Here is a 23,421-nt window from a genome sequence, read left to right on the forward strand (position 1 = left end):
CTTTTGCGGCGTCGTCTCATCGCTCGCAAATTCCGTTCACCGGGAAAAAAAAAAACGCGCACCTGTCGCCTCGCGTTTCATCTAGCGTTGCCCCCCACCCCACCCACCCACCTCCCCAACAACTCGTGGTTTTTACCTCGGCGCGGGGGCTTCCTCTTGACTCACTTTGTGTTAAATAGTGCACTTCCTCCTCGGGCGCGTTTGGAGTTCACGGTGCGTGTGGGACCAAAACAAGGGCTGGCTTATGCAGAGTTCAGCATTAAAAGTTCCATTAGTTTAATTGGTCCCTCGCAATGCATGCAGGAAACAAAAAAGTAATAAAAAAAAATGGTTTCGCAGATGACTAAAAAGGAGTTTTTCTTTTGTTCTTTTGTGCTGAACAAAATACCCACAAAGGGCTTCTTTGGGAAGAGAGAATAGCTTTTAAACAGCCGTTTGTCATGACAGTAAGTAGGGTCATTTTCTTTCTTTTTTTTTTCTTTTTTTTTTTTAAATCCCATTACAAAGCAGTCATATTTTGTTCATCAAGTTCTGTTTATCGAGTGTGAAAAGGTTGCAAAATAGCCGGCTCCAGGTGAGCCGTAGCCACGAGAGTCCTCTTCATAATGTTAATGAGTCTTTTCATCGGAGCTGTCATCGGTCAAGAAAATGTCCACGATTCGCCGTTAAGGTTTTACATCTTAGGGATCTGGATAAAAGAATATTTTTAAAAAACTGATCATTAGCCCAAATCCATAACGCTAACCCCTAACTCAAATCAAAACCATAAACCTTTAACCCATACCTAAAAATCTCAAATCCCTAAACGCTGCCTCCAGACCCCAAAACCCCTTACCCCTAAATGCTAAACCCCAACCCCTAACTCCCAAACCTCAACCCTAACCCATCAAATTCAAAACCCAAAACCTTAACCCACCCCCCACCGGAACATGCACCCTAAAGTCTTCACCCTTAAAGGCTTAACTTTGACACGAATGACCGCAACCCGAACCAAATGCCAAAAACTCTTAAAACCCAACCCCATCCTCTAAAACCTCAACCAAAAATCCCTGAATGCACCCTGTAACCTGATAACATAAGCTGCCCACTGTAGTGGCCGTTGTCCCCGAAAGGGTTCTTCACTCTCACCCAGACCTTAAAACCTGAACTGAACCGTTGAAGCCAATCGTTGCGACCACCAATCGTTTGTCGGTCATTAAAAAGCGGCCGTATTTTGCTCATAAAGTTGTGTTAATTGCCGAGATGTTCATCCGGAACTACCGTCGCGATGCATCTTTTATTGCTGCCGCTGTCAGTAAAAATCTAATATTTCGAACAAGTCTGTCAATATTACGAGTTGGTACATTACCGACTTAGGGATGCAGAAAACAACTGAACGCTCAGCCCCGATCCCGAATTCCTCAGACATGTTCAAGTCAACTTTAGTGTCAAATGTGCTACATGTGCAACATACAGCACAGATTATATTTCATTCCTCTCAACCACAGGGGAGAGAGGAGCCGCTGCAGGTGCCCGCGCCACCACCAAAAGTATTGTTGTATTCAAGCGTAAGTTTAATGGTCGTATGTCATGACAATAAGTAGGGTCATCCGTTTTTTTGTCGGCCATTTAATGACTGTAATATCTTTTTTTTTTCCGTAAAGCCAGATTTAACGAGTGTGAAAAGGTCAGGAGAACGTTGCCAAGGTTGAGCCACAGACGCCGCCGGCAGCAAACGCCATCTGCCAGGAAGTGAAACCTTTTGACCCGTGACTTTCCATAATGTTCAATCCATAAATATCTCTTTACTTTTCCCACGGCCGATACATCGCGCGGTCGGAATGCGGCTTGCCTTAAAAGGCGCAAATCAAGCATAGCACGTTCCCATTTCACACAGCCGACAAGGTTGAAAAGTGAAAAGTTGCAAAGGAGCAGCTCGACCTCTGAGATCGACCTCCCCTCGTTCAGTCCGCGTTTGCCCCCGAAATATGAAATTCATCAAGTCAATCCCGTTTCTTCCTGCCTCCAGTGTATCGAATGTCGAGCTCTTCTTGTGGACCGCTCGGTGCCTTGCGGTCATTTCGCCCGGTCGGAACGTCAAAGGCGGCGACTTGGATTTCATGCTGTGTGGCTGCAAGAAGACAATATCGAGCGCATCAATGATTCAAAAGGAGGGACGGCACGCAGGCGGCCGTCGGTTTGGACGATCGGTCGCCGACAATAGTAACCGCTGTGCCTCAAAGGGCTAACTGTCGACATCGCGATCGCCAAATCACGGATAATTTTCATTTGGCTCTTTTTAAAGCTATTAACTCATTCAGTACCAGCCAAGTCTGAAAAGACGTTTAAAAACGTCTTTGGGAGTGAATGAGTGAAAATTTACAGACCAAACTTCCTGCACCCGCAAACTCTATTTATACCCCCCCCCCCCCTCGGGTGCTACGTTTTTACCTAACCCAGCCCGGATTTGCAACTCTAATTCAATCCCCACCCTGAGCAACGTACGTACCCGTCGGAACCCTTCCAATCTTCCCCATGGGCGCCTCTGTGTCAAAAGCGCAGTCGAGTCATGAAGAACACTTGGCGGCATCAAATAGTCACGTTGGTCCACATGAGGACTTTCAAGTGGACCGTATTTTCAGCGCAAGCGGATCACAAAAACTCTCACAAAGCATACACGTAATGGTGGGAAATGTTGGAATTCCCGCTGCCGCTGCTGCTTTCTCCCGCCTCTGGCAACGCCGCGGGGATCCTCCACAGCCAATACCCACCGCCTCCGCGCCGCCTCCGCGCCCCCGCACCCGCTCCGTCCTCCCGCGTGCACTTGCGCAGTCCTCATTTTGAAAGACCCACGGTGGCTAGCTGTCTCACACCGCGGCGCGCAATCGACAGAGGCGCGACGATTCATCCATTCTAACGAGGAAACGATATGTTTGGCGGGCGGGCGGCGGAACAAACATGAGGGCTCCGGCGCAGGAATAATTCATGTCGGCCTTTGTTTTACGGACGTACACGCCGCGCTCCCCGTAGTCAAGTACTTTATGGATTTTTAACGGTCGGAAAACACCCGAGCCCGGCATTGTAAGTTAGATGCTTCGCCGGCAGCGGACTGGTCTCATCTGGCCGCTCGCAGACCTTTCAAGGATGTCAAGAATACATTTTGGGTTTGTTTGTTTTGTTTTTCCAGTTTGTATTAATGGCATTGGCAGAAATCGCAACCCCTCAGACCGATGAAGATATCAATTCAGTTCCGTAGGAAAATACGAGTCCCCAATGTGATAACAGTGGAGAACCACGGTCTACGGTCTAGTTTATCGGTAGACGTACGGTTCAGGCACACCTGAAGGTAAAAAAATAAAATAAAATAAATGCATTATCATTACTAGTATTGATCGCACATTTTCATTTGGAAAACCCCTGCGGCCACTCGGCATAAACGGTGGCAATTAGCTCCCCCCCCCCCCCCCCCCGCCTCCTCCCCTTGGCTGTGATTTACAGAGCTGTCATTAAAAAGTCATCAGGGAAACCGTCGCAGGGACGACCCTGCGATCGATAGTCCAGTAACCTTTCCGGCGCGGCGGCTCGTTGTTGTTGTTGTTGTCAAGGAGAAGAAGCCGTTAGCGTTAGCGGAGATTAACGCTTCAATGAGCAAGATGTCCTGACGAGCATTAATAAATCATCTGCGGGATCCATGCGTGTTTACTACCGTCATCCAGCTTTATAGGCTGTTTACCACTGTTTTAATACTACTTTCCCGCCTCCCACAGGAGCCTTCCGCCGGGCTTTATTCAAGAGCTTTTGTACTTTCAGCTCTTTTAATGCGGAGTCTTCCGAGTCCCTACTGCTCCTCCTTCTCTTTTCCGTCTCCTCAATACTCGGCTTGCTGAGATAAGGAACACGGGCGATGCTTGCTCGGGTGATTGTTGACAGCCCGGTGTTAGGGAAAATGGCAACAAGAGCTGAAACCGCACAAGATGTCAGACTGCAAATGAGCTGTCGGTGACACCACAAAAGAAAGTGCAGGAAGGATTAGAAGGATTGGAGGGAGAGGGGTTTGGGGGAGGGGGGATATGGATTGCTCAATTTTGGGACCAGTGCTGGATGAAATGACAGAGGCCGAGGACTCGCCTTTACCTTGGAGGCGGACTCTGATGAGCAGTGTGAAAGGGGTCATCGGGGCTACTGTAAATACCCACAAAAGTTGTGCAAAATTTTAGATTACCGTAAATCCAAAAATGGTGCACATTGCAGTCGGACTGCTGTAAAAATTCACAAAGTTGCCCAGGTTATTAAAAAAAAAAAAAAAAAGGATCCTGGGGCTCTGTGAAGCCGGAAAAAGAAATTGTCGTTGAAGACAATCACGACATAATCGATGCCTACCTCAAGTTTGTAATTGCTTTTCGATCTGCAAGATGGCGTTGTCACTTTTGTAACAATCAGACGAGGCCACGCCCTGACTCATTGAAGCTCCTCCTTCACGTTAGCATACCAAAGCACAATTTTTAGATTAGACATGGCTTTGGCCTGAGCATTGTGTGAATTTGTGCGGTGTTTCTAGAGCAACAATACGCTGACATACTAAACTCACCCCCGCCCCAGATGAACTGTCGCAATTGTTCAGCTTAGTTTAAAACAAAGCACAGGACCCCACAGACAGACGCGATGAACTCGAATTAGCAACAGGGTGGCTCTTCAGACTGGGCTTTTATGCGGACGTGGTGAAGACTGGCAAGTGTGTAGGTGATACCGAATTTAGGGAAAGGCAACCAAAAACAGAACAGGGGGAGGGGCTACGCAGTGGAACGCTGAGGACGGACACAATGGATTCAAACAGCAATCAGCAAAATGGTAAACATGAAAATATGCACTCGCATTTCCCTGAGAAAAACCCTCGAGGATTAAAAAAAAAAAAATGAACAAAAATTCGATTTTCCCGCATCCCTCTTTGAAAGTCCAATTAGGCCACGTAGGAAACGCGGCCGCTCGTGTTCCGCCGCATGTTCCTCGTCTGACTGGTTGCTGTCAATCAATTAGTCAATCAGTCATGTCCGACCCGCCTCCGCCTGCGTCGCCTTAGGCCAGCTGCTTTGCTCTCCCTCGCTGGAGCCAAAGACTAACTCCATGAATAATGAACGCCTCCGTGGAAGGGAGAGAGGGAGGGAGGGAGGGAGGGAGGGAGAGAGGTCCTTGAGGAGAAACTGCATGATGGAGAGCAGGGAGGGGAGGGCAACTTGTTAGCGTTCCCTCATCAATTAGACCACAGAGGAGAAATCAACAGGACGGAGAAGCCATGCGTCATGGAAGGCGAAGAGGATGGGGGCGGGGTTAGGAGCGAGGAGTCATTACCGAGGAGGCCCGGGGTGCGGGGGCGGTGTTGGACAAGATCCAATTTAAGATTTAAGTGCTTTTAGGCTTTCATTTTGGTGGATTTACGGTAGGGGGATTTGAACCTGCGCAATTTTGGGCTTGATTTGCAGTCGTCTTCTTGAACTTAGAAGTTTGGTGGCATTACGGTAGTGTGACAACTGTGCGAATTTGATTCGGTCATAATTGTTTTCAAGTGCGTTGCCTCTGGCAGTCTTTTTTTTTTTTTTAACGTTTTTTAACTATTTTTGGTTTCATAGGATCAGCTTTTAAGGGATTTACGGTAACACATTTTTTTTTAACAGTCGTGTCACCTGAACCTGCCGAACTTTTCAGGGATTTCAAATTGTTGTATTTCGATCTGTAGAATTTCTGGGGAGGATTTGTTCTTTCTTAAACCTGCACAGCTTTTGGGGGGTGGGGGGGGGGGGGATTTTCAGTAGTCTGATACCAGCACACCTTTTCAGGATTTTACATCAATCTTATTTGAAACTTTACAGGGCTTATTTTAACCAATGCGGCTCTTGCGTTTTCATTTGGTGGCCTTTTAGAGATTTTTGATAGTGTACGGCTCTGATCTGTTTTCAATTTTGTGAATTTATTGGGGTTGACGTGAATTGTCACTTTAAAAGATTAAGACGGTCTTATATACATTCCCCCATCCAAATACTAAAAACTGTCACACTTTCGGGTTGTTTATTTCGATGGTGACTCTTTGCGCGGAACGACGACGTCGTCGCATTCAACGACAGCTAAGATGATGGCCGCGCAGCAGACGACGCCACGGCAAGGCCCCCGCGGGTCGCCGCAGCCTGTCATTGTCACCAAATGTGTTGACACTCGAGGAGGGAAGTGTTTTTGTCAGCGGCTGAGGCGTTTTTGAAAATCAGCGCGGAGTGCGATGCGTGAGGTTCAAATGCTGTTTACGCTTCCTGTGAGCAGAAGCTCTGTAGGCAGCCGCGTCTGTATGCGAACGGACATGACGATTGGATTTTTTGTTTTTGTTTTTTAATCTTCTCACCGTTGAATTGTCAGCGTATCTGTCAGAGCCGGTTATTTTTCTTCCCGGCAGATCGGCAAACACGTAAATAGACACGTTGGTGGGATGGAATCTTATTTAGCAGGATGAACAAAACATCCAAGCGCCGCACAAGGAAACGAACATCTCTTTGTAGTTGTGGCTAACGCAGCAAATTTGATGTCATAAATCTCAACAGCAAACTTCCTGTACAACCACCGAGGCCAAAATGCTGAAAACGCACTGGACTAATTAGGAGCTGAACATTTAAAGCCGGCTACAGGCATACCAATATTTTTAGTTTGTTCGTTTTTTATTTTTTATTTTATGAATGTACTGACTGCTTTTCTAGTGAGCAGTTTACTGCCATTCAGCACAAACAACCGTTCTCTGTATCTGTCGTAGTACCAAAACTGAACTGTGGGTGGCAGCACAGGGCATGCACACTGCCAGGAAGTAGTAGAAGAAGAAATAGAATTTAAGCTAAGCTAAGATAACCGCCACTCCTCCATTGGACGACATTGTGTCCCTGTTTCAAATCGCACGTCATCTTAACTCATTCAGTACCAGCCAATTCTGGACCAAGTCTGAAAAGACGTTTAAAAACGTCTTTGGGAGTGAATGAGTTAAGGGAGACGAAACTGCTCAAAAGTCAACTTTCAGTGAGTTTTGTTTTTATGTATTGTATATTTCCTTTTAGAGTTGTGAATATCAAAGTTTGGCTCACTCTAATGATATGTAAGGAATTGCAGACCCCCACCCCTCAATATTTAAGTGCAGTGTTCATGTGAAGTGGCTTATTTACATTAAGTATGCAGTCAAACCTCGGTTTGTTTATTGAACACATCTGCTCACAATGGAAAGCAACACGAGGAAGCGTCACTTCCTCGTGTAAGGAAGGCGAGAGGAGTCAAATGGTACATTCAAGTGCGCTCAGTTTGTTCGAGAACCGAAATTTGTTCGTCATCCGAGGCATAAAAAACTCGAAATATTTGGTCGAGAAAACCGAATTGGTCGGGAACCGAGACGTTCGAAAACCGTGGTCTTCATATCTTTTTCATTTTCATTTTGGATGAACACTTGAACACACGACACGAGTGTATTTTAATGGCGGGCATAACGGTGGTAACTTTGAGAGCAAAGCAATTTTTTGAGGTGATCCTTGACGTAAAAAAGTTCATTTCAGAGCATTTCCCCTAAAAGTCGGAACGCTGAAATGGGGTTTTGTGTGAGTGCGTGCGGAAAATTAGAGTTGGGATAACATATCGCTTCCTGATGACTATCTTATGTAATCATGTGTTAACACAGAAAGCGACCAGGAGATGGACGAGATAACGGGAGAGGTAAGGGGGGGGGGGGCGAAGAGGAGGAGGTGAGACAGAGAAGTGAGAGAGAGATAAAAAGAGAGAGGAAGGCGGGGCTTTAACGCCGATTGACGCGGAAGGCAGCCAATGAGGAGCCGGGGAAGCCTCCGGTTGGACTCGCTCGTCCCGCAGCCGCCGTCCGCGCGCACACACGCGGGGGAAGCGAGCGCGCACGCAGGCGTAGGACCACCACCAACATGAAAGTGATGGGCAAAACCCCGGGGGGGCATTTTGTGTCTTTTTAGGCGGGAGCTCGGCCAGGTGAGAAAATATTGATCTTTATTATTTCCCGGGCTCTTCAACATTTAAAAGCTGCAAGTTTTAATGCATGCGTGGGAATGAAACGGAAGATGTGACGAGGGGACAACTTGAGGATGAAGATGAGGATGAGGAAGGAGGACAGTGCGCTCTTTTCCTACCTCACCATGAAGAGGAAGGCAAACGCGCTCCCCTTCTTCATCCTCTGCGCGCGCGCGCTCGTATGTCCGAAACGCAGCGAATGGAGGTGCGCTGGTTGGGTGACCGCTTGGTTGCTTTTGCGCGTGCACGCCGGGAGTTGGAGGACGTCCCACGCCACGTACCTAAAATTGACTCGTAATTGCTGCATGGAACCCAAGAAGAAAAAGAGTGAGTGAGTGAGTGAATGAATGCTGCAGCCGACACTGCAAAGGAGAGCACGCCTCGGTGTGTGTGTGTGTGTGTGTGTGTGTGTGTGTGTGTGTGTGTGTGTGTGTGTGTGTGTGTGCGCGCGCGCGCGCTCAACCGCCGTTAATTTCACGTTGATTAGCTTCCTCTTGGTTGTGTGCGTCTCAGCGCAGCGCGCAGAGGAGTTAACGACTTTGGCGAAATGTGGACGGTCATGCGCACGCGCACTGGACACTTGATTTGGTACACTTGCATCAGTTCAGGAGATCGCCCAATTCTGCCTTTGCCAAGAAAAGGGAGGGGGGCTTATTCGTAGAGGGCTTCCATTCACACCACGAGGCAAAGAAATAACGGTTTGAAAACCAGATTAAAATGAAAGGGGGAAAAAAAAATATCAAGACAGCAAGAGGATTGACAAAATTACCGAGGTATCACTTACCGAAAAAGTATTATGTAGGCTATGTTTACTATTGTCATGGGAACACGGAATCATGCGTGATTGTAGGCCCATTGCACCAGAAATTATGGGAACATTTGTCATTTTATAGATGAGAAACATACCATTTGAAGAAACGTCTCTCAACAAAAACAATCACGTCGACAGGGAACGTATTTGAAACGGTCGCATTAAAAAAAAAATGGAAGTGTTTGGTGTTTTGGCCTTAAAGTTGGCAAATTTGGTGAATCTGCGGTTTCGAGTCAAAATGGAGGTTGGGAAGTGGTCGGATGTCATGGTCAGAAACATTTGCATCGCTACCTTGTGCACAAATCGGGCTACCGTGTTAGCTAGCATTAGCGTCACTGCTAATTTTGTTTTCTTAGTTGTGCAATGTACCAAAATGTTCCTTCATTCAACAGATTTTCGACCTTCTGCTTCTTCCTCATCATCGCAGAGACCGATGTGTGGATTATTTGGGAAATTTGAGCATGTTTGGCGATAAGAAATCAAGTTGGAAACTTCCATGCAAAGTCGTGCAGTCGGATCAGAATTAACTTGGCAGAATTTTCCACTGGCTCTCATTTTCTCGACTTTTAAGACCGCCAGATGTCCAGAAATGTTTGACAATTTGCTATAGCGCGCATACAGAAACCAACGTCATCACCCGAAAATATCCCCAAATAGCGAAAATCGGCGCGTAATTGTCGTCCCGTCGCAAAATGTTTATTATTGCCTTAATATGTCGCAAGATGACGGCCAAAAAACTTAATGGAGCTCCTCCATTCACTTCAACTCATTTATTTGGACACCCTGTCGGGCCAAAGGTGGTAGCAATATCCCGCTCACTACCAATAGAGGGCATACTTGCACAATATCTTCAACTTGCTAAGATGTCAATCAGCAGGTGCCCCCCCATTGCCCCCCCCCCCCAAATGATTTCTCATCATTATCTGCCATTCTATTGCCACAATAGATCTGAAGAAGAGCTCTCGCTTTGACACAAGCACACCTGACGCTCTTTGAGGGCGGTCTTTGCCGCACGCATTGTCAGCCTTTTGACTCGGATTCACTGCTCTGATGATGTCCCGCCTGCTCGTTGAGATGGGTGGCGGGGGGAGGGGGGAGACACTGTGCTGATATAATCACCCGCGAAGGTTCCCTTGTCTGGCAAAGGCCAGCGAGCTAATTAGGGCCCTGTTAGTCTTAACGGTGACAGAGGGCCGGGCAGAGGAAGGACTTTGAGAGCGAAGGCGCGTTCACACGTCGCCGGCGACACCGGCAGAGCGCGCGGCGCGCCGTGTGGGAGGTGAAATGCTACGCTTGTGGCGCGGCAATGCTTCATCCTGTTAGCTTTGCTTCGACGCCAAAATGTAAAATTTCGGGGCAACCAAAGGCCGGAGTTCAAATTTAGCCTGTGTCGTCATCTAAAAATGACGGAGAATCTTTGCCTTGTTTTTTAAAAAGCAGATGCCGGATGAGTGATGCCTAAAATTGAAAAATCTGAAATTCAAAGCATGCAGCTGTTATCAGTTCCCATTTTCCCCTCAATGAGATCAGAAGGTTTGAATCATGGCGTAAAAAACTATGAAGGCATCAATGGAAACATCACAGCGCTTGTCCAAGTAGATGGCTTTCATGTCTTCAATCAAGGGAGGGGTGGGGTGGGGGTGGGGCATGTTAGCACGCCGTCTGGGGATTTCCAGGCATTGCAGGAATGTCTCAGAATTCTTTTTTTTTTTTTTCTTCTTCATCTCTTGGAATTTCATTTGTGGGGTTCACGCTCAGGGAATCGCCACTTCGAAACGATCAGAAGGGAAGTGCCCAGTTCGAATGTGATGCGTACACGCGTCCAGGTGTGCTTGCGTGATGCAGACGTGCAACTCTGGCCGTCATCTTGACAAAAAAAAAAAAAAAAAAGAGACTGCCATTAAGTTCTCTATGAGGCCCGGAGAAGAAGAAAGCTTCTCCGCCAATACGTCGAACGGCTCATTGACGAGACGGATCGCACCTCGGGCGCATTCAGCCGCAATCTTATTTCAGTACCGCTTATTCATTTTAGGGGGCGAGTCGTCGGGGCCGCTCAGAAAAGTGAGGCGGGTGTTGATCAGCGGTGTCACCGGTGCAATCTGGCAAATCCCCCAATGCGACAAGTTGAATAATCTCTACCCTTCGAATGCGATATAAACGATGCAGGGATTTATTTATTTTTTTCTCGTCAGTTGGGATCTCGGTCACGTCAAAGCAAAATGGCAGTCGGAATTTCTCACTTCTTCCTCGTCATTGTACGCGAGAGTTGCGAGCGAATTGACGAGAACCAACGCCTTGTCACACATTGGCCAATCACGGCGCTCGATTTCGGGGAGGGTGGAAGGGGGGCGGGTCTTAGAACTGCCGGTGTGTCACTCTCGCACCTTGACATCATGAAAGCATAATATAAATTATGACGGGTCCATTTTAACGTGGGATTCTTATTATCACGGAAATGTTGCATGACGGGCGCCTTGAGAGGGTAAACAAAGCGTAACTACGCTGGCGTTGATTCTCGCCTCCAGAGCAACGCTGATGAGAAGCTCGTCTCCATTTCTCTCTGCATTGTTGCCCCACACTTTTTTATTTTTTTATTTTTTTTAAAGTTTGAAGTGTGACTTTTCCAAACATGCATAGTGAGTCATGGCCCAGCGTGCCGCATGAATATTTGATGTGCTATTAGGTGAGTCTTGTATTTATTATTAATTTTTGGGGGGGGGGGAGGGTCTCTCCTACTCATTGCGTTTGCCGGCTTTTTAAATGGCTCTTAAAGGATCCGCCGACATTATGTAATCGCAGCACATTGCTGCTCGGCATTCTGGGGCATGAAAACGTGTCAGGACGGCGAGTGTGTGTGTGCGTGAGAGAGTGTGTGTGCGCGTGCAGGTTTTGTCAGCTTCACCAACTCCTCCACTACTGGAGGACGATTACATAAACTCCTGATTTTCGTGATTTACACCTTTAATTTCCTCGTTAAAAGCAGGACTAAATTGGATGATTTGGTGGTGTCGTCCCCCACGCGGCAAAGGCGGAAAATTATCAACAAATTACTTGAGGAAGGAAATGATCATTTATTTAAAAAAAAAAAAAATCTACTCATGCATTTTCAATGGTGCTGATTCTGCGACGCTGCTCAGCGGGTGCCAGTGGAGTCTATTTGTGGAAGAAGAACAAAAAAAAAAAAAAAACTGAGATTGCTCATTTGCTCATGCTCAAAACCGTCGCCAGGTTTGAAACCCTACCCCTAATTTGGAACCCTAATCCAATGTTGAAACGCTGTGTCTTGAAACCCTACCAAACACGAGCCCTTTCCCACATTAGGATTTTTTTGGACGTTCTGGTGAATTGACGTTGCAATTAGACTGCGCGAATGAAGTGGCTTGGAAAACATAAATGCACACCCTACTGTGCACACGCACTCACCCTAAGAGTGGAGTATGAAGCCCCTCCAATTTGCACTCTCGCAAATGAATGTACCCGGTGGCGACTTCTCCGGCTGTGAAATGCTAATGCAAAAAAAGAGCCGGCCGCCGCGGCCCCGCCTCCCTCTTTGCGAAGCCCACCTGCTCGTCCAGACTGCGCCCGCATGTGCTAAAGCCCGCATGATGGCTGAGGTGTCACGACGCCGTGAGCAAAATGAATACATTTCCATTCGGGATGGTCGCAGTCGCGTCTCCTCTGCTCTTTGTGCCGCTTTGGCGCGGGATCGCTCAAACCCCGCGAGTGCTCGGAAAAAAATGGGCTCGTCAAGGGTTAACGTCGGCAAGGCAATAGCGAACGTGGAGGAAAATAGCCGTTATGTTGAAATATTTCCATTTCGCGCTTGTTGGATAGTTTGATGTTCAAGTACTTCATGCAGACTTGGAGAGTAAGGTTTCAAATGAGGGTTTTCATGATAAGACCGGGGTTTTCAAATGATGGTTTGAGGCTAAGGTCAGGCCTTCAAATAATGGCCTCAGGCTAAGTTAGGGTTTCAAATGAGACCTCAAGTTTCAAGTTAGGTTTTGAAGCCCCAGTCAGGGTTTTTAGACATTGTCAGGGTTTCAAGGCAAGGTTTGAAATGAGAGTGTTATGGTTCTGAAGTATATATTTTTTCTACCTGAAGGTAGGGTTAGAAAGTTGGGTTTCTATTCAAAAAAAGGGTCTTTAGACAGGGATAGGGTTTCAAATTGCATATCAATTCAAATAGGTTTCAAGTTAAGGTTTGAAGTCAGGGGTTGAGTTTTAAATTAGAGTTTCAATCAGTCATAAATGGGTTAAGGTTTTAAAATGGAATTTCCAGGCAGGGTTAAAGTTCCAAGTAGGGTTTCGAAGCAAGTTTAGGTTTTCTTACTCGAGTTTGGTGTGCAACAATTTGTTGTTTCCCTTTGCAATTAGCGAAGATGCAAAACGGAGGCAGCTGTGACATTTGGCTCCCGAAGGTTTGTTGTGCCGCAACCTCCCGAGAGCGAGCGGATGCGTTTTCTAAGTTGGCAACTGGGTCACCCCCCTAACCCCCCCCCCCCCCCCCCCACCACACACACACACACATTTAAATAACTTGTGTGCACACCAAAAAAGAAAGCGAGAGTAAAAAAAAAAAAAAATGCTCATCAGCGAGCGCAGATAGGGTTTGCATTTCTTTGCTCGCAAATGAGACTCGTTGACAACTTGCACAAAGTTGATCTGGCACTTCATGCTCGCTCATTTTGCATTTTGTATTCAGCCGAAACTCTGAAACACTTTTAATTCCCTCATGTCATCGGAGCCCTGAAAGTAGGGCACCAAGTCAAATTCAGACTCGTGTGGCATCACGTTCAAAATTTGAAAGCGTAAAGCGTGAAATTAGGGTTTCATGTCACTATTTGAAGCCAAGTTTAGGGTTTCAAGATAAGGGAAGCGGTTTTAAATGTTGGGATCGAATAAAATGAAAATGACACTTTTAAACCGGGTAACTCCGGGGTAGGGAGTTAAAATTAGGGTTCCCAAATTATTGAACGATACCAATGTTAAGGTTTCAAATTAGGCCGAGACACAGACTTCAAATTAGGATCTGGGATTTTAAAATAAGGGTTTCAAACCAGGATTAGGATTTCACGTTCGGATCTAAAATGAGCCGTTTCAGGCCACGGTTGGGTTTGCAAAGTAGGGTTTTAGGTGGTGGTCGATGAGTATTTCCGAAAGAGATTTTCAAACAGTTTGTCAGTTTCAAGAGCTCAGTGACGGGCAGAGTGAACAGATGGCATTTTTTTGGGGGGGGGGGGGTCGTGCGGCCGTTGATTTTGGCGGCAACAAGTGACACGCCACACCTCGTCACTCCCCGGGTGGGAGTCATACGAGCTCATTAGCTTTGGCGCCAATCTGTGTTTAAAAAAACCCCGCTGCTCCTTGTCAGACTGGAACAGAGCCTCGAACAAATCCAGCATTTTTTTTTCCATTTTATTTATTTTTTCAGACGTCGTTAAAAAAACTATTAAATGCAGATAAACATCACAACAACAAAAAAAAACGACAACTAAGCCAGTCATCGAGGATAAGACGATGATTCGAACAAGGCGCGCGCTGGCGAAGGGCGACATTTTCATCCGTCCGACTTTTGGGTAGGCGTGCCCAAGTTGCCAGAAATATATCGTTGGATTCATCTTGGAGTATTTATGTAGTCATTTTCTGGTTCAAACGCGCTGTTGGAAATACACTCCCAGTCCGGGAGTGTGCCGGGACTACGTTCGATTCTTCGAGTGGGATCGCCCACCTGCGGGGGGGGCTTTTAAGTGTCTCGACCGTTCATCTACCGCCAACACTTGAGCGCGTCTCTCTTCGCTGCGGTGGCCCCTCTCGCTCGCTGACATGTTCGGCTGGCCGTGGGTTGCTTGTTGTTTGGCATCAGCGGGTGGCGCGGCGTGCGGTCGAGCATTAGCCGTTAGCGGCAACGACGGGAGGCATGCCCCCCCCCCCCCCCCCACCACCACCAGCTTCCAAGCGGGACCGAACATCTCTCCGTCTTACAGACATCTCTCGGTCTTTTATTCTCTTTCGCAGGTGGTCGGGAATCCCGCGGCGCCCTCAGAGGCTGCCGGCCGACGTGCAAAGGACTGTTAGCCGAAGCCCTTAGCTCAGGTTTAGGCAGGTTGTTTACATGAGCGCTTGATTTTAAATTCCTGTTTGCATGAATAAAACAGAAGGTAGACAGACCAGAAACACATTTTTTTGTGGAGGGGGGCGTCTGACAGTGACGGTGGACGCCGCCACGATTTGGACTGGGCAAAACAAACAATAAAAACGAATAAATTCCGGTTTGCACGGCCGGCGGGCATAAAAGATGACGCCTTCGGGGATTCTCCGAGGCACAAATACACAAGTTGTTATTGTAAAGTTAAAATATTGAACGCGTCGTCTTGATCTCATCTCGTGTGTATCGACTGCCGAAGGTTGCCGCGGAGCGAGGAGACGCGCGCTCTCCGCAGGTGCACTTCGACAAGCCCCAAAATAGCAAAACCGCGTTGTTGATGTTCCAACTCGGATTCCGACTGTGAAAACAAGTTTTTGACCTCTGCTCCCATTTGTTCTGTTCCACAACTAACTTTACTGACCTCGGGTTTTGCCGAGGGGGTTTGATTCACACAAACGGGTCACGTGATGTCATCGCTGCTATTCCGACACGAACAATAATTGGAATAAGATGGTCGTAGTTTACCCCACGCATGCTGACTCAATCGCTGTAGCACATTCCAGTGGAAGCGCGACTAGCGATTAGCCGGCAAAAAAGTAAAATCAATTCTTAAAAATCAGGATTTGGGTGTTGCTCTACCTTTCTGCACATGACAATCTGGATGCAGATTACACGTGTTGTCGTCAAGCGTTTATCCCCGACACGATGCGCCTTCCGTCGGGCCGCAGCTGTCGGCGGGGAAATCGTCCGTCGACAAGCGGTTCTTTAGCGCCGCAAACAAGTGTCGTGCGGGATTAGCCGCGCCGTCTCGACAAAAAGAAAATCTAATCAACGCGTATGAATTATTTATGAACGCGATGGGAATAATTCAGCCATTATCGCTGTCGCGGCAGTCAACAAATGATGCGGCGGCAGCAGTCAAATTTCGTCTGCCGTGACAAAACGAATATACGGTACACAAATCCCCGTTGAAATTGAAGAAATATTCTTGAAATAAAGATATTCGGAATCGCCATCAATTCGTAAAACTTCAGTCATGTGGTCTTTTGTAATTTGGGTTTCGCTTTGCCTTCATAATCGAAGAAACTTTCGGTCAGTCTGTGCGAAGTCGCGTCGCCGTTTGATGATGTCACTGCGCAATCGAGCAGGTGTGGTGCATTCACAGTCCCCTTTCCCGCCTTGTTTTTTCCAGTGTTTCCAGCAGTCACATAGCCTTTTTTTTTTTTTTACATTTCTGCCATTGTGCCACCGAATTTAATAAGCACTTTGCACAGACTATTTTTATTATTATTTTTATATATATACTGTATATATATATTGTTTTTTTACCAGACTGAAAAAAGAAAGGTTTCTTTTCACTTTGTGTCTGGATGACAGTCACACTTGTAGAGTGGAGCTTGTCAGCAGAATTATTTGCCGACATCCATTTTATTTATTTTTTGTCTTCTGACTTCAGAACCTCCGGCATTCAATTCGCAACAAATCAAAAGCGTAGAATTCCCCGTGTTACTTTTTTTTGAATAAAATAAATAAAGTTTGGAATAAAACCGCACTGTAATTAATTGAGCGAACGTCACACGGGCGCTAACTTAACAAGGCACACGATGCAGCGAGGCTGGAAGCTGTCTAAGGCGAACTGGAGCCTTTTGGAGATTATACAATACAATGGAATAATAGAATCGATTTTTTTTTTCTGGACGGCAACACACACAAATCAGCAACTAAGACTTAGTTGGAGGCGGTTTAAAACTTTACATCTCGGGGGAGCTGCCCCAAAAATGTAAAAAATATATATATATGTCGTGAAAAGAATAATTGAGTCACGCAAAATGGCAGACCAAAACTACATTCACAGGGATTCAAAATTGGATTTCCAACAAGGATTAGGGTTCCAAATTAGCGTTTAAGACCAGAGCTGTGGTTTCGAGTTAGCATTTCATTTAAGCGTTGAAGTTTCAAATTGGAGTTTGAAACACAATTTAGAGGTTTCCATTTACATTTTTAGCCTGGGTTAGGATTTCAAATTTTGGCTAAGGGCCTAGAATTAGGTGTTCAAACAAGGGTTTTAAAATTAGTGTTCTTCAGGTGGTTGGGCGTTTCAATTTCAGTGTGAAGCTTCGCTTAGTGTTTCATTTTGGAGGTTTGAACCTTGGCGAGAGTTTCAAACTCGGGTTAAGGTTTCAAATTAGGGTTTCAAACAATGTTTGAAAAATAAGTGTCATGTACTGCAATTGCTTCTGAACTGAAACAAGACTGCAAATAATCGTCTTAGTTTGCAAAGGCACGTCGAGTACACTGAAGATGAAAGGCTTGCTTGTAGCGAAAGCGTCTGTGACTCGCGACGGGTCCAGGGTGTACCCCGCCTCAGGGATTAGCTGCAGCCTTCTGTCCCTCGGGGACCCTCCTAAGATTAAGGGGCTGCGAAAACATGAAAAGGAGAACAATCCTTCAAAATGTCTCGGGCCTTCAACAAGCTGGCGCCTAACTTTTGATGATCTGCTCAACTCCCTACTCTCTTCTTCTCGAATGCACACTTCGGGAATCAAAAGCCATGGCGGCTACCTTTGAATAAAGTTGAGTCAGGGAAGCATTTGATGAATGACGCCGACCTCGGGTGCGAGGTGTCCGTTAGCATGCGCCCGCCGCGACCTTCTCAGCGCCGTAACGTCTTCACAACAAACCGCCGCACCGGGGCTGAGACGGCCCCCTCGGCCCTTTGATGGCGAGCGGGTTGTTGGAGGAGCGCACGTGCTTATTGGGGGATTGGCGGGAATTAGAGGACGTTTAGCCTCTCTTGTCCGTCACTTTAATCCGGGGGTTAGGGTTGTAAATTAGGGTGGGATAACAAAGTTCTGCTTTCAAACACGGTCAAATTAGGGTTTCCAATTTATGAGTCCTAGTGACATTTATGATTTTAGATTAAGGTTTGATGATGGGGTTCGACTTTTAAATGTGTGTTTAAAACCCGGGTTAGGGTGACAAATGACATTTTTGAACATGATGAAAAATTTCAAGTTCGGTTTTTATTTATTTATTTTGTTAGTTTTTTTTTTTTTTTAAATGATGTAAATACGAGAGTTAAAGATCTGAATTAGGGTTTCAAGACAAGGATAGAGCTTCATTTTATAGTTTTGATCTTGGAGTAAGGTTTCAAATTAGGCTTTGAAGACACGGTTGGTCTTTTTAACCCTTTGAGGGACAGCGGTTACTACAGTGGAAATCTTCTCATGTTATCAGGTCACAGGGTGCCTGAAAGCGTTCATTCGCTTTTGAATGATACCCGAATAATAACCCCGTGTTTGCTCTGCGCTTTTCCACAGGATATCCATGATGGCATGTGGGATTAACCTCCTCCACGAATAGAATCGTCCGCGCCTTGACGTCAGCGGCTCTGTTGGGAAATTCCATAATGTAAAAAGGAGCCTCGTTTATTTTTATTTTTTGGACCATGACCTCTCCTGGATGTACTGGGACCGCTCTTCTCCTCATTGGGATTTAAAGTTTTGCCTTGGGGGTGGTCGGCAGCGGTGGCGGCTGCGAGGAAGTTCCGGTCTTGGAGCGCTGGGATAATCTTACGAGACACCACCATGAGGATACCCGGCACGGGCGGGCTCTGCCCCGTCTTGGTCTGCCTCTGCTTCATCCAGAGGGCCCACGGGGCGAGCCACCACCTGCCCGCCAGGGTGCTGGCCCGGAATCCCGGCAGGAACCAGAGCAAGCTGGCCAATGGGGAGACGGAGGTGCACCACAGGCCCAAACGGGGCTGGATCTGGAACCAATTCTTTGTTTTAGAAGAACACATGGGGACAGAGGAGCAGTACGTGGGAAAGGTAAGGAGACGTCTCGGATCGATATTTGACATGTTTGGTTGTGTTCATATGATTCCAAATATTAGTGTAAAATAGAAAACATGAGTTGAGGACGAAACATCAATTTCAGCAGTCATATCAACTCAGTCACAGAAACTTTCTGAAGGGTCGCATAGTCCAATCAAACCAAGAGAAACCCGATGCATGCTTTTATCTCGAGTAGACTTGAATATTGTCACTGACTTCTAACTGGACTCCCTCCAAAGAGCATCAAACAGCTGCAGCTCATATTCAGAGCGCCGCAGCTAAGATCAGAATACATCAGTGCAGTCCTAAAGGCTTCACACTGGCTCCCAGTGAGCTGTAGAATATGTTTTCAGAATGTGTTCAGAATTCAAAGTAAACACGGTGAATCCGCATTTAGCTGTGATGCTGCACGCAAATGGAATGGCCTCGTGTGTGCGACTTGAAGTCGGCATGCATTGTTCCCCGTGGTTCTGACTTGCAGAGTCATTTGCCGGCACTTCCTGGTCTATATTTCAGTTCTCGCCATCACCAAGTCTTTGTGCAGGAATCATGTCCATCATAACACGTCTCTCCTGCATCAGTTCCAGCTAGCACATCGTGAGATAATGTTTCCGCAGGTTTACTGGGCAAAAAGACTTCCGATTTGCTGACACCTTTGTTTTTGTGGAGGTGGCCCACATGCTGTGCTCAGGTCGCTCGCAACGTCAGCGTTCCGCCGCCTTCTTGTCTTGTGATATGGAAATGCGGGTGTGCTCGGTGTTTGTTGTGCTGTCATTAGGACACCTGGCAGAATAACGTCAGCCATGTTTTATTCCGTGTGATTAATGAGGACGCCACTCCGCCAGGCAGAGTAGCCCTCCACGTGGAGCATCCTTAAACTGAGTGATTAGAATCCGGGCTGTCGGCGGGAAACCAAGCCCGATTTGATCTCTCGCTGGGAAATGAAGCACGGCGGCAGAGGACACCAGCAGGCTGCGTTCTGTGCAATGTCATTTAAAAGTTGTCCCTCGCTGTGCTCGAAAGACACTGGCGGGGTGTTGTTCTCCACGTGACCGGTCGTGACTTGCGTCGGCGCCGCCGCGAGCCACGGGGGAGTCGCTTAAGTCCTCTTGCTTTGCAGATTGCCCGCCCTTATCTCCCCAAATGTGAAAATGTGTTTCTCCGCTGCGCTGATCATTATTCGAAGCACTCAGGCGCAGGCTAATCCCCTCAACTGCGCTGCCGGAGCCAGCGAGACAGCATAGCGACGGCACATATGTCTGTATTCCGGCATGCTTTGGACCCGTGGAGTGGGGAGTGGGGCAGGGGGGGGGGGGGGGGGGTGATGTGCATTGGAAAAGGCAACAACTGCAAATATCACTTTCCGCCTCAAAAGTCGGGTAAAGCCGCAAAGGAAGGTCGAAGCGTATTTTTGCAAACGCCATATGAAGCGCCAACGCACCCAAAACGGACAAAATTCAGTCAGCATCTCGTCTTGAGTACAAAGGCGCCGCCTGCGAGATGTGCTCGGTCAAATTGTCCTGGTGCTCTGCCGCCAAAAGAATCGGTTTTCAAGCCAGGTCTTTCTAATCGGTCCCAGATTGGAATGACGTTGCACACTCAAAAACATTCTGCAGTTTTAAACACATTTGTCCTTCTGTGCCTTGCCAGAGCCCGCATCCAGGAAATGACTTTTGGCTGCATCGTATTGAGCTGCGAATCGGCCCCTGAAAGTGAATGCCAAGTCAGAATTTTCGGAATCGAGTGTATGGGAAACATTTAGCCGGCGAAGCATTCAATTCAATTGTTAAGCAGTTCGTCAATAAAGCCCAGGTCGGCAGTGTATCAGTGCCTTGCCTGACGGATGGGGTACCGTAGCGCTAGCTAGGACGAGGTGTCGGCAACACAAGCGTCAGCCATTTAAAATGGGAGCAAAGAAAAAACGACATCCTGGTTTCTGCCGTCGGTCAGGGAACCTGAAAATTAAAGTAAGTCGTTTTAAATTAAAAAGGAAAACCTGTGCCAACGTGCCACGTGTCGGCTCCAAGCCGATAAATTTGATTGTGACAAAGTAAATATGGGTTCGTATATGGATAAAGCGCTAAATAAATGCACTCCTTTTATTTAACATTGTGAGGAAATTGGATGTTGTCATTAGTTTGGAATAGAGAAAAGAATCGATTGTCATTTGCTAACGTTGACACAAAATAGCGAGTAGAGATTTTGGGTGGGAGTCCGAGCTCCATCCCAGTATTTTTTTATTTTGCATTGCATTGCACTCGCTGATGTAAGGCTTGCAAGGTTTTGGAGTTGTGCAGTTACTGAGTCAGCAGAGCACTGGACACTTTTATTTTTTGGGGGCGGGGGATCGCTCTGCAACTCACTACGCGGTCTGCAGCTCGGTGACTAAATCCAGACTGCGGCTTCCCAAAACACCTACGCTCTGCAATCGCACCACTGAGAGTCGATGGTGCACAACCCAAAAGAAGGGAAGCGGGCTGTATTTTGTGTGAGTAATGGAATCTGTCTCCCTTTTTCACTCTGACAGCACTTTCTCCAATGGCACCGACAAAAAAACAAACAAACAAACCATTTTGTGTTGTTTCACAAAGGCAGAGCGATTGAGAAAATGGCTAAATGATTAGCATTGTCTCAAAGGAGACTGACCATGATTCCTTATTTCAGCATGTGAAGTTGGGTTTAAAAAAAATAGACGAGGTGAATATTCAGACCTAGTTAACATGATTATTGATGGACTGGCTAATGAATTGGCTTTCCTGTCGCTGGGATTAATGCCAAGGATATTTTCTTTGGACAGGGAGATGGATTGAGCCTTGTAGCGTTGACGTCAGCTAGCAAGCTAGCCTCGTTTTACAAAATGGACTCAAACGGCGATTCAACAGTTCAGCTACGAGATTCCTTATCGTCTTGCGCGCGCTTTCCGATTCTAAACTTCAGTTCCGTAAACAACAACAACTTTGTTTCGAGGTTGTCGTTGTTTTCGGAAGACCCCCCCCCCCCAACGAGGAAGTTCCCATCGATATCGCCGACAGTTTGACATGCGAAATGCGGTTTGACGGAGTCACTCTAGCGAAGCGTCGTCATTGCAACTCCCCGGGCGTGCTTGGCGATAAGCGCAGACACGTCCGAGGATCTGACGCCGACAGCTGATAAACGTGAACCGTCCTCAACCGCGTGTGTGAGGAAAAGCCGCTGATGTGTGTGTCGGTGCGTGTGAGACTTTTGGTTATTAGTTGTGAAAAATCATCATTTGTGGTCTTAGGATACAGATGATGATTAAGAAAATAACATTTAATGGAATCAAATACAATCAAGTAATAAATCGCTGTTATTTAGAGAGTAAAAGTATACATATGTTAATACTGTTTTACAGTATTAATATATATTTTTTGGGACACTCGTTTGTGGTGTGCAGTTAATGGAAGCGGAAAAAAGAAACTGCTAATCCTGGGCGAGGATAAAGCGGCAGTCAGGAGCACAAACATTATTAAGGAATCAATTTGACACGCGTGTTTACATAGGCGAGGCCTCCAGATGGTTCGCGCAAATAAAAAGAGGGGGGTGGGGGGGGTGGGTGTTGCAGAAAAAAAAAAAACATTTTAATTACGTGAGCCGAGGCTGATGCGCTCGCTCCTTAAGTGGCCAGCGGGGCAGGAGGACCCTCAATTAGCAAACGATTCGTTTCAGCACAAAGCGTAGCTTCTTCGTATTTGTTTTGAAAGCTCTGTCAAGGAACTGGTGGGTTGTTTTTTTTGGGGGGGGGGGGGGGGGTTCGTCGCTGCTGCTTTGGTTTTGTCGACTTACGGCTTGAGTCATCGGTGCGCGACATTGCGGGAGAGGGTTGCGCCTGCGGGCTAAAGGAGAGACCGATTCCCAATTGGACCAGGACTAATTACGTTGAGAGTCAAATCAGAGATGCTGTAACGACGGCGCATTAGCAGTCTAGGCTATAAATAGGGGACGTTTCGGCTGGGTAGGAATTCAATCCGCTACATTCGAGCTCGGCGATGTGCTACATTAGAGGTACTGTACAGTAATCCTTCGTTTATCGCGGTTGATGGGGACCAAAACCACCAGCGATAAACGAAAATCCGCGAAGTAGCGACCAATACACATCATTGTATTTATTTATTTTTTTTAAGTCCGCAAACGGTCCACGAAAAGCTACAAAACAACAGCGAGTCACATAGAGCAACATATACAGTACTGTACTCCATGTATATGAAAAAAAACTATATATATATATATATATATATTTTTTTTTTTTTTTTTTTTAAATATGAATATGTTTGAAAAAATCCTGATGCACTGAAGCTGCGATAAATGAACCACGAAATAGCGAGGGATCACTGTATATACAGTACATTAGGGTTATTTTAAAAAAAAGCATCGCTAAAACTATTTAAAGAATGTACGTTGGTGACAGCGTGGGCAGTCCAAAAACAGCCATTTAAGAACATTTAAATGCAAAGGGACAGAAATGAAAAGCAGCTTGGCGAAATTAGAGGTTGAAAAAGATTGGCTGGTACCGGCGCCCAACTGAGCTTTTTGACAAGGAACAAGCGCCACCCCCTCCATCTCCTCCTGACATTTAGATATGC

The 23,421-nt window shown here is 46.7% G+C and overlaps 1 protein-coding gene across 1 annotated transcript in view; it reads left to right on the forward strand.

Moving 5' to 3' along the window:
- Positions 1-7,855: 7,855 nt before the first annotated feature.
- The window catches only part of LOC147187009 (cadherin-18), a 50,313-nt gene continuing 34,747 nt past the window's right edge, over positions 7,856-23,421 (forward strand). Inside the window, exons 1-2 of the mRNA XM_086102060.1 lie at positions 7,856-7,986; positions 18,305-18,814. Of these exons, the coding sequence (XP_085958186.1) occupies positions 18,572-18,814 (243 nt within the window). The 5' untranslated portion in view covers positions 7,856-7,986; positions 18,305-18,571. The remainder of the gene's footprint in view (positions 7,987-18,304; positions 18,815-23,421) is intronic.

The sequence above is a fragment of the Hippocampus guttulatus genome, chromosome 21 (assembly GCF_054856545.1).
Source record: "Hippocampus guttulatus isolate MCC_2025c chromosome 21, RoL_Hgut_1.0, whole genome shotgun sequence".
NCBI lineage: Eukaryota > Metazoa > Chordata > Actinopteri > Syngnathiformes > Syngnathidae > Hippocampus > Hippocampus guttulatus.